The sequence below is a fragment of the Chrysochloris asiatica genome, unplaced genomic scaffold, assembly GCF_000296735.1.
Source record: "Chrysochloris asiatica unplaced genomic scaffold, ChrAsi1.0 scaffold00055, whole genome shotgun sequence".
Lineage (NCBI taxonomy): Eukaryota > Metazoa > Chordata > Mammalia > Afrosoricida > Chrysochloridae > Chrysochloris > Chrysochloris asiatica.
The window spans coordinates 11828852-11845975 of NW_006408573.1; the positions used below are offsets into that span (position 1 = coordinate 11828852).

Here is a 17124-nt window from a genome sequence, read left to right on the forward strand (position 1 = left end):
GCACACCACCACCACCACCACCAGCATCTTACTGATGTATGGATATATATGGATATAAATCACTTTGTTTTCCAGTCCCATTATTAAACCGTATGTGCATGTGTGCATGGGTGTAACATTCTTCTAAATATTGTAAAGCACATTTGCTATCCTGTTATAGGCATCAAGAATGAATGCAGATATATTCAATATACTGAGACTCATCACATTAATTTTCTTTAGGGAACTAAAGTCTTATGGTCTCAACATTTATAGATCACCACAAAACATTTTACAGCACTTGTCTTTTTCAATAATTTCTCCTTTATGGGAATGATTTGCATATCTGGGCCATTCTTGCCTAATTTTTCAGATACTTCTACCTAGGTTCTTACTTCTGAAAATGCACACTCAAGCCCTACATTTTCCAGAGAACTCTTCCTAATGAATCAAAAGGAATGCAATAACTAAACACTTGCATAACATTCATATAATTTCTTGTCTCCACCCTTGCATGATATATAATAATATCAATGTTTGAACTATGGGAATAACTACCTCTATATTTACTAATATTTTCTGACATCTGAGCATTATTTAAGCCATTAATATGTCCAGGATTTTGCACGGACATACTAAGAAAGAGCAAGCTGTGTGTTGTAAATGCATAATATAACAATAATATCCAGTATTACTGAACTCAAATTTCACAATAATTTCTAAGGTAGAGATCATTTACATACTTAACATTTCTTTTGAAGGCTGATAAAGGAGCTCTGGTAGCGTAGTGGTTATGAATCAGGCTGCGAACCGCAAGGTCAGTAGTTCGAAACTACCAGCTGCTCCGCGGGAGAAAGAGGAAGCTTTCTGCTCCCGTAAAGATTTACAGCCTCAGAAACCCTGTTCAGGGTCACTATGGGTCAGAACTGAATCGACGGCACTTAACAACAACAACAACAAAGAACACAGAGTACAGCAAGCATCAAATATGTCCCAGGAACTGCCTGTGGCGTTAATTTTACATTCTTTTATTTTATCATCATAGTGATTTTAGGTTAACATTTTCAATTATTTACACCCTGTTTATAAAAAAAAAAAAAAAGAAAGAAAGTCTTGTCCAAAGTCACAAGACCTTCCCTTGGTGGAGCCAGGACTTGTCTGATTTCAAAGTTTTTGCTATTTCTCCCAAGATTGCATGTTTTCACACTCGGAAGGATGGAATATATGAGCCCTTAGCTCCTCAGCACTGACCCATTTGTTTTGTGTGAGAGGAAACTGAAGCCTGGGGACAAGAAGTAATTCACAGTATGACCTTCTAGAGAACTAGCAATGGCTGCCTGACCAAGTGAAAGAATGAAATTCGGAGAAGGATGATTGCTCAGCATCCCAGGTAGAGTCCTTTTTTGTTGTTTTACAGACAGCCCTAAGATAAACAGTCATCAGAAGGCTAAGAAAAATGTACTCAAGTAATAGAGGGAGGAAATTCTAGCAGGCAATCAACTTGGATGAAAACAAAGGCAAGAGGAATCCAGAAAGGTTCAAGAACCACAGTTACTATCTCACTCTGCAAAGTGCATCCACACATCCCCTCTGGTGGCACCTTAGGAAACACATAGAGCATACATGCAATTCCATTCCCAGAGATGATAGCAATATCATTGTCTAGTCATCAGGGATCCTCAGTAAGCATCACATACTGAAAGTCAGCTAAAGCTTAGTTATCAAAAACAAGTATTCATGAAAGCTGGAATAAACTCTGATGGCACAACATTTCAACAAAAGGGTGGTGGGTTGACCCTACCCAGTGGCTACATAGAAGAAAGATTTCTTGACCTAATCCCATAGATATTACAGCCCCGAAAAGCCCTATAGGTCAGTTCTAGTCTGTCACAGGGGGCCACTAGAAGTACAAATGTGACTCAAAGGCACTCAACAAGAACAACACAGGAGCTGGAAAAGGCATGCATTAGAGATCATATGAGTTGGATCAATACTTATTATAATGGATTCAAATGAACCTGCAAATAAGAATCATCACTAGCAGTCTTTCAACACAAATTACAGCCTAGCCTATGGGTTACTGTCCTTTAGAAAAGGACTTGCCAACATGCTTTGATCTTAAAAGCTAAACACACTGAGTAGTAGGCTTCAACCTAGCTGGTCCAAACTCAGGAGCAGTGAGGTGACTGATGTGAAACTCAGGAGGAGAATTATATTTTCTATATAATGACACACCACCACTCTGAATGGCCAATGCTTCTAAAGGTAGCAGTGATAGAATCCAAGAAAAACGAACTCTTCCTTCTTGAAAGCCATCTTCAAAAACTGAGTGGGCTTTAAGAGGGAACTTTGTTTATGATGATATGGAAGTGACAGTGCATGAGTATTCCTCTAAAAATATAGGATTTTACATGCTAGCCTGTGAATTGATCTTTGGTATGATAAAAAAAATTTACATCAAATCTTTGCCTTCCACTCTGATCATTCAAATTCGTATAAAATTGACTGTTGAGGAAAGCAAAAATACATGGGGCAAGAGAAAGAGGGAATATCTGTTCATCTACTATGCTATAATCAATGCCGAGGATTGTACCTGGTACATATGCTGTTGTTGTTAAGATCTCACTCATAGCAACCCTGTATAGGGTTTCTGAGGAATGGATGGTGAGTTTGAACCACTGACATTGAAAGTCAAACCAATATTATAGTCAAATGCTTATCCTATGACTTCACACCAATTATATAAATAAAAACATGATTCATATGAAATGTTCATGATTCCTGTTTGCAGGTTAATTCAAATCCATCTTTGTTTTGATCCAACACACATGCTGCCTTTTCCAGCGCCTATGTTGTTGTTTTCAATCACTCCATATGCATATGAAGGCTGCATAATGAATAAGGAAGACCAAAGAAGAACCCATGCATTGAATTGTGGTGCTGGCATAGAATATTGAATATGCCATGGACTATCAGAGGGAAGCACAGTGGCTCCATATGATAAGCAATGGACTGCAAATCACAAAGTCTTCTGTTCGAGCCCACCATTCATTCTGTGATGGAAAGACAAGGCTTTCTGTTCACATAATATTTTTAAGCCTCAGAAACCCTACACAGCTATGAGCTGGAACCAACTCAACAGCACTGAACAACAACAACATGGATGACAGTTGTTGAAGAATTAACACATCTGTCCTAGAGGAAGTACAATGAGAATGTTCCTTAGAAGTGAAGAGGGTGAGATGTCATCTCGGGTACTTTGGGCATGTTATCAGGAGAGACCAGTTCCCTGGAGAAGGACATCATGTTTGTAAAGAAGAGGGTCAGTGAAATAGAGGAAGTTCTTCATCAAGTTGTATTAACACAGTTGCTTCAACAATGGTCTCAAACACAGCAACAATTGTGAGGATGGTGTGAACCGGGCACTGTTTTTGTTGTACGTAGGCTCCTTATGAGTCAGAACCAAACTCCATGGCAATGATAACGTTGTTGGACTTGGTTTTGATAGGTGTCATTGAGTTTCTTTTCTGCTCATAATGTCCCTTTGTAACAAAGCAGAACTGCCGCATATGTTTTTTTGACTATAACACTTACAGAATTAGAGAGTCAGCTCTCTCTCCCACAGAGCTGGTAGGTAGGTTCAAACCACCTATCTGATTAGCAATCTGCATCCACAAGTCACCTTCCTGTTTATGTTGTGGATGTTGCTAAGTGCCACTGAGTTGGTTCCAAGTCATAGTGACCTTGTATAGGGTTTCCAAGGAGCAGCTAATGTATTTGAACCACCAACCTTGTGGTTAGTTGTTGTTAAGTACTATTGAGTGGCTTCCAACTCATAGAGACCCTGTAAAGGTTTCTGAAGAGTGGCTGGTGAGTTTGAACCACTGACCTTGTGCTTATCCTATAGTACCACATCAGGACTCCTATGGTTAGTCATCCAGTACTAATCATATAGCACTATTCTAGGACTCTTAGTTTATGTAGTGATTATAAAGTATTCATATCAACTCAGTTGTTGAATAAGTGAATAAACATATGATCTGTTATTAATAACCTCTCAGGATTATGGATGGAACACTCGCCGATTCACATGTCTCCCCCTTCCCAGTTACATACTAACCCTGAAAGAAAAGTTCAGTACCATAGAACCCTATTTGCTCGTGTGAGCAATGTTCTATTCAAACAAGAATTTACACTACCCAAAATTTCTTCTTTTGCATTTTTCATTTTCCTCTGCTTTAAACATAGGCAAAGTTTGCAGACATGTTGAATAACTGCTGAATACCCAAAGAAACAAACAAACAACAAACTCACTGCTGTTGAGCCGATTGTGATTCACAATGATGCTGCAAGACAGTGTAGAACAGATGCACAGGTTTCCAAGGCTGTACATCTTTATGGACCCAGACTAGTATATTTTATTCCGCAGAGTGGCTGGTAGCGTAGTGGTTACGAATCGGGCTGTGAACCGCAAGGTCAGCAGTTCGAAACTACCAGCTGCTCCGTGGGAGAAAGATGAGGCTTTCTACTCCCGTAAAGATTTACACCCTCAGAAACCCTGTACAGGGTCGCTATGAGTTGGCTCCGACTCCACGGCACATAACAACAACAACAAGAGTGGCTGGTAGGTTTGAACTGTTGAATTTTCGGTTTGCAACCAAGCACTTTAACAAGCGCACCTCCCAGACTTCTCGTTGAATAACGTAAAATGAGTGATTCCTCTGCTACCTCACTTCACATTGCTTATTAACTGAAGGACTTTGCACCTGATGAACGGAATGGCATTGCAACTACCCTCGCCCAAATCTCCATACCCCCGCCCATTGTATACTCCCCAGAACTGTACCCAGACCACGCGGCCTTTAAATATCCCAGTCTGGAAGAGAACAGACGAGGCTCTTGGTCTCCTCTGGAGACTTAAGAGTGCCCCCTCCCAGGTTTACTCTCAATAAACCTGCCTGCTGTTGAAGCCAAGATGCTCTCCTTCATCTCTCTTTCTTTCTTTTCCTTCCATTAACCTTTTTATGTCCTACATTGGGTGGATGAGAAGATTCCTGAGGCTTACAGAGATTGTGGGAGAAGGAGTGGAGGAGGGGAGTAGCTCCGATTGGCAGACACTAAACGTAGCACTAAAAACAAACACAATACAACCTGCTGCTCTCCTGTTGATCCCAACTCATGGCTACCCCATGTGTTTCAGACTAGAACTAGCGCATGGGGTCTTCTGGCTAAAATATGACAGAAACAGGCAAACAAGACTTTGTTCGGCAGCACGTCTAGGTGACTTCTAACCACCAACTTTCAGGTTGGTAGTTCACTGCACAACATTTGTGCCACCCAGAGACCCGGAGCACATGATTGACATGATCTTTTTATTACTCTTTCTTAAATGACTGTTTTATTATTTAAAACAACATAAAAGTGATCATTGTTTCCATCTTACAGAAAAGATTCCACTATTCAGTATTTTTTTAATAAGTTCTCACAGATCCTAACGAAAAGAACTAGAATCCAAAGCTAAATATTCTTAATTATGTAGATTGTACTGCTCGATACTCGGCGGGTCTTTCACCCTTTAGTCTAATTCATTCCAAGGCAACTTTTTAAACACGTAGCTATGTAGCATGCTCTGTTTAGAGTTTCCAGATTCTTTCTCTGCCATCTCTAGTGGCTTCTTCAGCAAACTAAGGAATCCAAAGCGCCTGGCGTGTGTTATTCAGGTCACATCCCCAGACGGAATGTCACGTATGCCTAATGTTGTGTCTATAAACCGTTCACATTAATTCAAAATGCAAACTTCTGTGCTAAAAAAGAGATGAAATGATTGTCAACTACATTGAACACTTTTTTTTTTTAAAGGAGAATTTGCATAGAGTGACAGCTCATTTTGTTTCCACATTTAATTTTAATAGTTAGTTGTGCTTACCAAAGGACAGACATGTGGGCTTGGCACACACAAAATCCCAAGGTCTATTTTTAAGCTGGCAAATAGATGATAAATCAGTAAATAATATTATTCTTTAATGACACCACTAACAAAAAGGTCCAAACAAGTCTGGCTAAATGGCAAACAGTTCTCAATATAACTGTATGCATGCTCCCGGATGTTCAAGATCTCTATGGTCTATATGGGTATTTACTTTTCTAAATCAGGAGTTGAAGCAAAGGTCTAATAGAGCAAAATGATTACACCATCTCTTGTTGTTGTTGTTGTTGTTGTTGTTGTGAAGTGCTGCCTTGTTGGTTCTGACTCATAGTGACCCTGTATAGGATTTCCAATGAGTGGCTGATGGGTTTGAATCATTGACCTCATGGTAAGAGATCCAGTTCTTATCCCACAGTGTCTTGCCAGGACACCTACAGCATGTCTAAAATAAGTAAAAAGGAGTCCTGGTGATACAAAGGTAAAGCGCTCAGCTACTGACAGAAGGTCAGCAGTTTGAACCTACCAGTGGCTCCGTGTAAGAAAAAATCTTGTGATCTGCTCCCTGTAAAAATCATAATGTTGGAAACCAAATGGGGCAGATGTACTGTATACTATAGAGTCAGTATGAGCTGGAAGCAACACAACAGCATCTAAGTACAAGAAGATAATTAAGCCTGTGCCTATTAATCTACTGGACTCCTGGTGTGATGCTGTAGGACCAGCACTGGACTTCAAACCTCAAGGTCAGCAATTCAGCCACATCAGCTGCTCCTCGGAAACCCTACAAAGGGTTGTTATGAGTCGGATGGACTCAATGGCACTTGGCAACATTAATCTATCGGCTTTTCTCTTTGCGAAATCTTCAGAATTTGAATTCTCTGTTAGAACCAGAAAAGATTGCTAGCACATTGACAGGGGTGCTTCACTGCAATTCACAGCTTTGAATAGCTTTACGGACAGCCGCACTTAGAACTCCATGTCGGGTCTCTAAATGCTCTCCCTGGCAGTCAGTAATCGAAGGACTAAATGACCTCTCCTAGCAAATACTGAAAAACAGATACTAAGGGCAGTGCTGTGTTTGACCAAAGCAATAATTTTAGGATTTTCAATATTTGCAAAGGAAAAATTTCAATTTTGAAGGTATCTTTGTCGTATGCTTAAAAAAAGAAAGAAAGAAAGAAAGAAAGAAAAGAAGATATGAAAACTGGACACAATATCACAGTTTTGGGAAACTTAAACGCAAGCAAAGAAAATCTCCAAACCATATAGACATTTGTGATACAGAAAGTGCAAGTGCAGATCCATTATCTATTTTTCTAAGCCTGCACATCATCCTTAATTACAGTTTAGGCGACAAAATGAAACATAAATGGCTTTTTATCAACGGAACGTTGCTGGAAGCATAAACAATAAATTATGAATTACTGAGGCAGAAGCCTTTTTGGATCATGTATGCATAATGCTATTCTACATATTCAGGATCCCGGTTGGACCTCCTGTTTCATGCAAACTGAGCACTATCTTTTAAGATTCAACATTGAGGAACTGTATCATGCTTTATGTGGGTAAGAACTGATGACTTTGATGCACAAGACCTTCATTTACTGGTGATGAGGTTAGTGCTGTGGGAATATCCACAATCTGAACAGAGTATTAGTGATCTCATACATAGGATCACACTCAGACTAGCACACTTTTCACTTGTTGCTTAGGTGTGGTTGCCTGGGAAACCCAATAATAATGAATCTGCTGCAGTTGAGGCATGCAACCTATTTTAAAGACCACTTGAAGATGCTATTTTGAAAAGTCCTCTGCCAGCTTAAAGCATCACGTTGTAATGGATAAACTTGAGGAACCCCCAAAGAAGACAGTTGGTACACCTGGGTGGGTCTCTGCTGTGTGGAACATGAGGAAGGCTTTTCTGATCTGGTTCAGCCTGGATGGGCCATAGAGAGCTTAGGTGGAGGACTGAGGAACTATGTCTCTCGTGATACCTACATCCTGAATACAGGAGAAGGGTATGGCCAGATGGCCAGCTCAGGCTAGCTTGAGGTCAGGGAAACTTACTTCTGCTTTCAGGTAGCCACTTTGGGTTTTGTGATCAGAGGAGTCTGAGAAAACCTTGTTGTTGCTAAATGCCATCGAGTCGGTTCTGACCCATAGTGACCCTGTATAGGGTTTTCAAGGAGCGGCTGGTGAGCTTGAACCACTGACTTTGTGGTTCAAACCATCTTTGCAGTCCAGTGCATTAACTCACAGTGCCACACCAGGACTTCACTTACGGTAGTCAAAAAATGCAAAGGAAGAGTGTCTTTTATTTCATATTCCAGCTTAGGTACAATGGTTCCCACAGTGTATATGCTTAGGAGTAGGGAGGAGATTATGTAGGGATTTCAGAGAACTTGATTGTTATTGTTGCTGTTAAGTGCCATCAAGTTGATCACATCAACTCACATCAATCTTGTATAAGATTTCTGAAGAGAGGTGGGTAGGTTTGAATCACCAGCCTTGCAGTTCAAACTGACCTTGTGGTCCAGTGCTTATCTTACAGTGCCACACCAGGACTTGATATCTACAATTGAAAGTAGTTCTCACAAGTTCTATGAAGACAGCTGAGTTCCATTTTGGCAAATGAGAAATCAAATGAAAAATATGTCTTCATGTTGAAATCCAAATCCAGATTTCCTGAAGTTATTTCAGTGGCTAGTAAATATTTTCATTCTCCCTCTCCTCCTCCTCCTCATTTTATTATATATATATATATATATATATTTATATATATATATATACATATACATACAACTATCTATATATATATAACTGTATTTCTAGTATAATATCCTTTAGATTGCAATATATTGCTCAGCAGATTTCTTGAAATACATTCTAGTGAGAGGCAGGGTTTTCCCAATTGCTGATAAAATCACATTCAGAGTAAGTATACGGTATTTTGAAAACATAAATGCAACTGTCGTTAAAGCTGCAAGGAGACCTGGTTAAGAATGGTAAGTAAAAGAAAATGTAACATATGATGGGAAGTTAAGGAATAGGGATTCATATAAAGATTTTGTTCTCATGTACTAATGCATCTTTTCTCTGTACCAGGCATTGTGCTGAGAGGTACCTAAACCCTTGGCAGATATCCATCACTGCATATAACTTAGAGGTAGAGAAGTACTGTAATTGGGTATTAAAGATAAGGAAACTAAGGCTTAAAGAAGTTGCATGTAGTCAGAATTTGTTTCCAAAGATCCTTCTAGAGAAAAAAAAAAAAAGATTACAAAAAAAATACATATATCACCTGAATTAGGTAAATCAGTTAAGATGAAATTCCTAAGACAAGGTGTGACTTATAATGTACAAACTAACAGATAAACTGTTAAGCTAACACAAGACACATTGATTCCCAAGCTCTCGTCAGCCTTATTCAAATTAATTACAAAATTATCCCTTTAGAGAGAGGTGCTTATTAAAATGATTTGGGACAAAGAAGAGATACCAAGAAGAGGACAAAATAATTCGGTGCCATCAGATAATGATTCCCCACTGTCTTTTCTTCCATGCAACCAAGTTGTAAGTGGTAAAAAGCTCTTCTTCTGCAACTCAGGTCGTATTCATTTGTCTCCTCCCCACACGCTCTCCCCACCCTATCTCTCTAGACACAGTACAAAACCTGAAGACTTCCATTTCACCAGACTACTTTCAAGCAATTATTGTCAAATCATTTTTCAATAATGTACAGGTTGGAGAAGTACAGGTAGATTTCTACAGTTCTTCAATTTTCTGCAAGCAAGGTATTTCAATATTGGTAAAAAGGCCCATTTATCTAGTTGTCTAGTTATACTTAATTGTTGGGTATCTTCGTCTTTCTTGGTGGGAATGGGAGGAAATGTTCAAATGTGGTCAGCAAAACTCTCTTTTTTATAAATTCGCCCAACTGGAATATGGAGAAACTACTGTCTGAATCTAATCATTTTGAAAATTCAAGTTGCTATAATTGTTGGGCAAGTACAGTCCAATATGAATAACTCATCACATATGTGACCTTTGATTCCTCTGTTAGCATTATTAAAGGTTGCTTTCCTATTCTAGCAGGCAGAGAATTCACATATATTCAGGAGAATTATTTGTGAAATCATTCAACTGTGTAGGAGACAAGAGACAGCTAATTTCTACCTCATTTTGCCTGTGATTATGAATTAGTCAACTGAAAATTGCATTAGGTCCATTCTAAATGAGAAAAGAGAAAGATCATGATCATTTCAAATTGTAAGGTACTACTACTGTGAGTTTCTTAGAAAGTGCCAAATACTGAGATCATCGCCCTTAAATATCTAATTAAAGAAGAGATTCATTCATTCATCAATTACAGATTTGAATATATTTTCTATTTCAAAATCTTAACCTTGTCTTGATGACTGGAACCTATAGATCATGGTACTTATCAATTATTGAATACTGTAACGTTTTATATTAATATGCAGAAATAAATTCTAATTATGATCGTATCATTTGACTCTCCATGTTTCAAACATAAACTATAAGCACTTAAAAAGTAAATAATGTCTATTATTTGAAGTTTGGGGTTGTTTCTCTGCATACTCATCATTTTAAGAAAAGAAAAAAAAGAAAACATGTATAAAGAATCAAACTACCTATCACATTTTAAATTTAATATTTTTTCCCCCATTATCTTGTTTTTACATATTGGTGGTTGGTGTTTGTGGTGTGCTGTGGCATCTGTTCCAACTCATAATGACCCAGCATAGGGTTTCTAAGGCTGTAACTCTTTATGGGAGCAGAAAGTTTCATCTTCCTCCCGTAGAATGGCTAGAACTTTTGATCTGCTGACCTTTGAGGTTAGCAACCCAACTCGTAACCACTACGCTATTCCTTTTTCACATACTAAGAATGAGCTCCGGAAATATAGTGGTTACCGGCTGCTAATCTCATAGTCAGTAGTTCAAAACTACCAGCTGTTCTGCGGGAGGAAGATGAGGCTTTCTGCTCCCATAAAGATTTACAGCATCGGAAACCCTGTACAGGGTCTCTATGAGACGGAACCAACTCCATTGCACATAACAACAACAAGAAGAGATACATTGCTTTGATTTTTTAGTCCTAGTTTTGCTGTAATTATCAAATCAAGATACCCAAATAGTAGCACTCTATGGAACAAAATTAATAAATTTCTGATCTCAAAGAGACCTGGAGTATAAACTTTACAAAGACCTAAGGGTTCATGATTTATTCTAAGAAGAAAATTTTGAAGATTTGGATCTTAAATTCAAAATCACAGTGAACAAATGTCCTAGTTTTCCCCAAAGAGTTTTGGTTTATGACTGCTTCCAAGTATAAATATAAATAGCAATCCCTTTCACTTTTAAAAATGTCTCAGTAGGGACAATACATTATAATATGGTCACTCTTTGCAAAATAGATAATACAAAATTTAAAATAAACAACTGTGATACGAAAAAGTGCTCTTTCCATGTCAAATCATTTGACAATCCTGGTATCCTTTCTTCTTTCTCAGGCATTACACACATGCACTCATGTAATCTGTGAGATAAATTAAGATTGCGATTTTTCCATTGGTTGGGTGCTGTAGGATCAGTAATGGACTGCTAATCACAACGTCAACAGTTCAAACTCACCAAATGCTCCTCAGAAACCCTCTCCAGGATCGCTATGAGTCAGAACAACAATAATTACAAAAGAAATACTCCACTGTGGAGTTTATTGAAGTGTGTCAGGATTTCATGAAATTGAAGTGTTCAGTTTATAATTTTGTACTAATTCCAAAATGTTCAGTTTATACTTTTGTAGTAGTTCCAAAACTTAGAGAAAACATATGTAATTTAGTATGCAATGAAGGCACTCAAAGGCTGAAGTCTTCTATTTAGAAGTATAATAAATACAGCACAAGACCACACTTTCCCTGACACCCAGTAGCATTCATCCATCACACATATGTCTTCCATGGGTCACATCTATAATAGGCATATCATGAAAGTATGAAACATATAGGAAGCAAAGAGGAGCTCAGAACTTTTAGTATGGGAAAACATTTCTTCACAGGGTATTTTAAGTGGCAGAGGGTTTTATATGCAGAAATAATGACCGAACCATTAGCACACAATGAACAAGCCAGGACCATCACTTATGCAGAAGCTTTCAGCTGTTTGCATTGCAGAGTGGCCTTTCATCTTCAACATACTCATTGACTTCCATTAAAAAGAAATCATGGTGGGGTTAACTGAGGAACAAACAATTTATTTTGGTTAGAGTTTCCAATTTGAAGTCCTGGTGTGGCACTGTAGAATAAGCTCTAGACTGCTAACCACAAGGTTGGCTGTTCAAACCCACCAGTTGCTCCTTGTAAAACTTCACTATGAGTTGTAACCAACTCGATGGTACTTAAAGACAATAATAATAAGTGAATACAACATTATTGAGAAGACAGGACATATTTTTATTTCCTTGTTAAGTGCCACCCAGTCAGTTCTGACTCATAGTGACCCTGTGTATGGTTTTCAAAGAGCAATTGATGAATTTGAACCACCAACCTTGTGGTTCAAACTGACCTTGTGATCCAGAGCTTTGTCTCCTTAATATTTATAGTAATGTTGTTGTTAGGCACCGAGGAGTCAATTCCGACCCATAGCAAGCCTGTACAGGGTTTCCAAGGAGCAGCGGGTGAGCTTGAACCACCGACCTTTCAGTTCAAATGAATTTGCAGTCTGATGTATTAGCCTACAGCGCTATACCAGGACACCAATGTTTACAGTAATGGAAGCCTGCTTAATATATAATAATATCTCATTTCCTTTTCTGTGATGCATCCACATTTATCAAAGCATCCTCAAATAACTAAGTAGCATTATATCAAATAGTAAAACCATACTATATTTAACATGAGTCATAAACTGTTATTTCATTTTATAAGGGAAGGCTTATGAAATTTCAGTTTCTTCTTTAAATAGAATATAGCAAATAATTCCAACAGATGGCATGATTGAAATTTTATCCTTCTAAGCTAATAAAGTATAGCTTTAATATAGACATTCAGAAATCTAAACACATGCCTATAATAATGCCAGTAGACAGCCTGAGACAATATATTTATTTTGTTAATAATTCTAAATCAGCTAAAACTAAGGTTTAAATACAGCTGAGACAAAATAAACACTTAACATTTTTTGGTATATATATATATATATCCTGGTGTGGCCGTGTGGGTTAATGCGCCAGATTGCAAAGCCATTTGAACTGCAGAGTCAGTGGTTCAAAGTCACCAGCAGCTCCTCAGAAACCCTATACAGGGTAGCTATGGGTCAGAACCGACTCAAGGGCACTTAACAATAACTATATATATTAACTATATATATATTAACAATAACTATATATATATGTGTATCAAAATAAACTGCTATATATCTAAGTTATGTTGTTAAGTGCCGTAGAAACAGGTTCTGACCAATAGTGACCCTGTATAGGGTTTCCAAGGTGTAGCTGGTGAACTTGAAACACAGACCTCCCGATTCAAGTGAACTTTACAATCCAGAGCATTAACCGACGGCACCACACCCCGAGTCCATCTATATCTATAGATATATAGCAGTTTAGGAAACAAAATGTACATATGATATAGATGTATTTGAATTACCTATGTCCTTCTTAGGTCATAGGCAATAGTGAAGGGAAATAGCTCATCCAAGCTTGGTCCACAAGAAATAATGAAATTGAATGATGTTCAATGAGTGAAATACATTAGAATAAAATTGGTTCATATAAGCCCCAAAACAACACTGATAAGGAGTGTCCTTCAAGAAGGATTTTTCTGATCTAATTGCTATTGTCAAAGTTGGTACAGGCTTAAAACCAATAACGTTAATGTGTACCCACAAACCATGCAAAATTAGAATAGGCTTTCCCCAAAGACTTGGTAAACATTCAATTAAAACCTGACAACTGCAAAGTGTAAACCAGCTACCCCTCTATCCAATATCTCAGTATCTTAAAGTTCTTGGAACCTTCACAGAGGTTAAATTTTACTCTTCATTTTCTAAAAAGGAAGCTGATGGAAGTATTCCCTGGGATAAAATTAATTTTCCCATTAATAATGTTCTTATCTATTGTTTCAGCAGTGGAAAGGTGGAGGTGATGTAATTACCATGCCATTAGGCTGAGAAGCTGGATTTCAACTGCTCATGGGTGCACCAAAAGTATTTTAATGTTCCCTTCAGTCATATTATGAATTCATATTGCATTTTCCAATTTATGCTTAACTCTTTCTCACAAAGCTTACCTTCATTTTTCTTGATGGTGAAATTCGGATTGTTGACCATTTCTGGTAGTAGACTGTATAAGAAATAATGTCCATTTTTAGGGTCATCTTTGTCCATGGCACTCACTGTCTGGATGACCTAGAACACAAGACGACATTAACATTTCTGACAATGACACCAAACAACGTATGGGGACTTTAAAAGCTGAGTGATGTTCCTTTTGCGGTCTGCTATTTTGACCAGAGGAGAGTTTTCAGCTTTCTAAATTATCCTGGATGGTTTGTGCCAAGGACAAGGGGATGCATTCATCATTTTAAAAACTCAGCCCTGATAAATTGAGGAAAATTAAGACCATTAACTTTCTGTCCATTTGGTGTCTGTGGCTTGAAATAGCCAAGTGAAGTGTATTTGAAATTTTCCACTGAGAAATTACAGGTTTCTTTGCAAGCTGAGCATATAGGAAGGAGCATTTAGAGTCAGATTTGGAACAGTTACAGTGATTACAATGTGGCTCTGAGGAGAACATTGGAGGTAAGGGATTTTACTCTTGAATCCTTTTAGCTTTTCTTTCACTTTGCTCCTAGGGTTTAGGGGGTTTGTCAAATGGAGAACTCAGGGGCACCAATAACACTACGACAAACCTCATTGATGAGTTGTATCTGCTCCCTCCCCATAATGAATACTTTTTAAAAGCTAGTGGATAACACATGCAAACAATGCTTTGGAGTGTATCCTGAGATGAATAAATTATAGGGATTAGAAGAATTACCACTGTGCAGAGAGCTGTTTGGATACATACAGATACTTGGAATTGGTGCCGGTTGAATGTGCTTGTTGCATTTGCAAAGCTGCATTAACTTAGTGTTAAGTTCCTTCTTGGAATGTCAGAGAATTCTCTTAATAATTCATATTGATGAGTCTGATATTAGTTGCTTCAATGTGAAACACTGGACTAAATCTAAGATAGCAAATTATATTTCCATTCTAAAAATTACAGTATAATTTCTACAAAATATGCCTATGAGGTATGATATTCAAAACCATAAGTAAATTTTCATTAAAAACATTAGCAGGGAAAAGTTATCAGATTAATGAAGTTTAGATGATGTCAGGATGATGTCAAATCTATTATGACCCATTCAACTTTGTCAATTTCATGAAAGAGAAAAAAATGGATCACTTCCTCAGAAAAGAAAATCATTCATCTATATCATATCACCTCAAGTATGGAATCACAACTTCAGAAAACATGGAGGAATTAAGGGTCATTGCAGTGCACTAGACACATTCTATGTGACAGGCCAAGGATGAGTTTATTTGGGGGCATAGATTAAATAACTTCTCTCCAATTCTTTATGTCCATATTTTCTATGAAGCATCTTAATTCTTACTTTGCAGACAATTTACTTCTGGCAGAGACCTTGTTCGATGCCTTATAGCTAGTTGTAATTGTATTTATCTGGAGTGACAACATTACATAAAACAGTTCAAAATGTACCCCATGAGTAAACAGTATCATTATTAAGAGATTGAATTGTGGATTCAAGGAACCGAAATAGAAGTTACAGTTTACTCTTTCCTCATTGTGTGACATTGAGAGAGTTCGTTATTTCTGGACTTGGTTTTCATGTGTGTCTAAAATACAGATACAATGAGCACCTTTTCTCACAAGGTTGTTGTGGTTCTTGATGAGACAATTCATGGACATCTCATAACACAGTTCTGCTTACTGCCCAGTAAGTGTTAACATTGAAAATAAAAGTCATCTAATAAATCCTGACTCGGTGTCACCCTATAGGATAAACTAGAATTGCCCCCATAGGGTTTCTAAGGCTGTAAATCTATGGAACCCCACTGCTACATCTTTCTCCCACAGAATGGCTGGTGGTTTCAAACCACAGAACTCTTGTTTGGGTAATCCTGGTGTGGCACTTACTTAACCACTGTCCCATCTGGGCTCCTCCCAGAAGTCTTAGTTGAAGCTATGATTGATGTTGTTGTTTGTCTGACAGAAGACCTGGTTATACAATGATTAAGCAGTAGGCTGCTAACCAAAAAGTCAGTGGTTCAAACCCATCAGCTGCTCTATAAAACAGAGCTATGGCAGCCTAACTCCATGAAGGTTTTACAGCATTAGAAACCCTGTGGGCAGCTCTATTGTAGGCTCATTATGACTTGGAATAACCATTGCTGGGTTGTCTATTCTTGGCTGTACTTTTATAACTGATTTTACCCAAACAGAGGACTAGCCTTTTCAGAATAGGAAGGGATTTAGCTATATTTAGTATATCTAAATACCTAGAATATTTGCTTTAACATTGAAGTGCAGAAGAGGCCCGGGGTTTTAGTTTTGTAGAAATAAGCATGAATGAAAGTGCAAAGGTAAAATTTGAAGCACAGATCACTGTTTTATGAAAGGCCTCCAAGTACAAATATTTAACAATAGACTATGAGTTAGCCACCAGCTAGAATCATTCTAGATGTTCAGTTGGAAAAGAAAAAAAATGAACGATTATACTTGACAAGAGCTTTCTCTCACCCTTCTCTCACATGGACTAGGGGGAAAGTTACCTCTGAGTAAGTGTAACAGCCCCACCCCTTCTACCCAATGGGGTCTTAATAGGGCTTTCATTCCCAGGTACAATTGCTAAACTTACTCCTGAAGTGTGTGAAAACTTTTAAAGTCACGCATTGAAGGAAGGATATTTTGGCAGCTTGAGATACAAAATAGTTTTAAAAGTAAATGCACTCCTGTAATATATTTAGTGGGCAGAGTTGCTATAAACATATACCAGTCATATTTCTAAGTGATTTGCACTAAAAAGGCTCACGGATGCTGGTTAGTGGAAATACATGAGATTAATTTAATTAGCCAAGTCACCATGCCCCAAAGAAAGATGCAATCATGTTGTTGTTGTTGTTGTTGTT

General features: G+C 37.9%; 1 protein-coding gene across 1 annotated transcript in view; it reads right to left on the reverse strand.

Annotated features, from left to right (window-relative positions):
- The window catches only part of CDH8 (cadherin 8, type 2), a 534958-nt gene that overhangs the window by 75021 nt on the left and 442813 nt on the right, over positions 1–17124 (reverse strand). The window contains exon 10 of the mRNA XM_006863583.1: positions 14217–14334. Coding sequence (XP_006863645.1) covers positions 14217–14334 — 118 coding nt within the window. The remainder of the gene's footprint in view (positions 1–14216; positions 14335–17124) is intronic.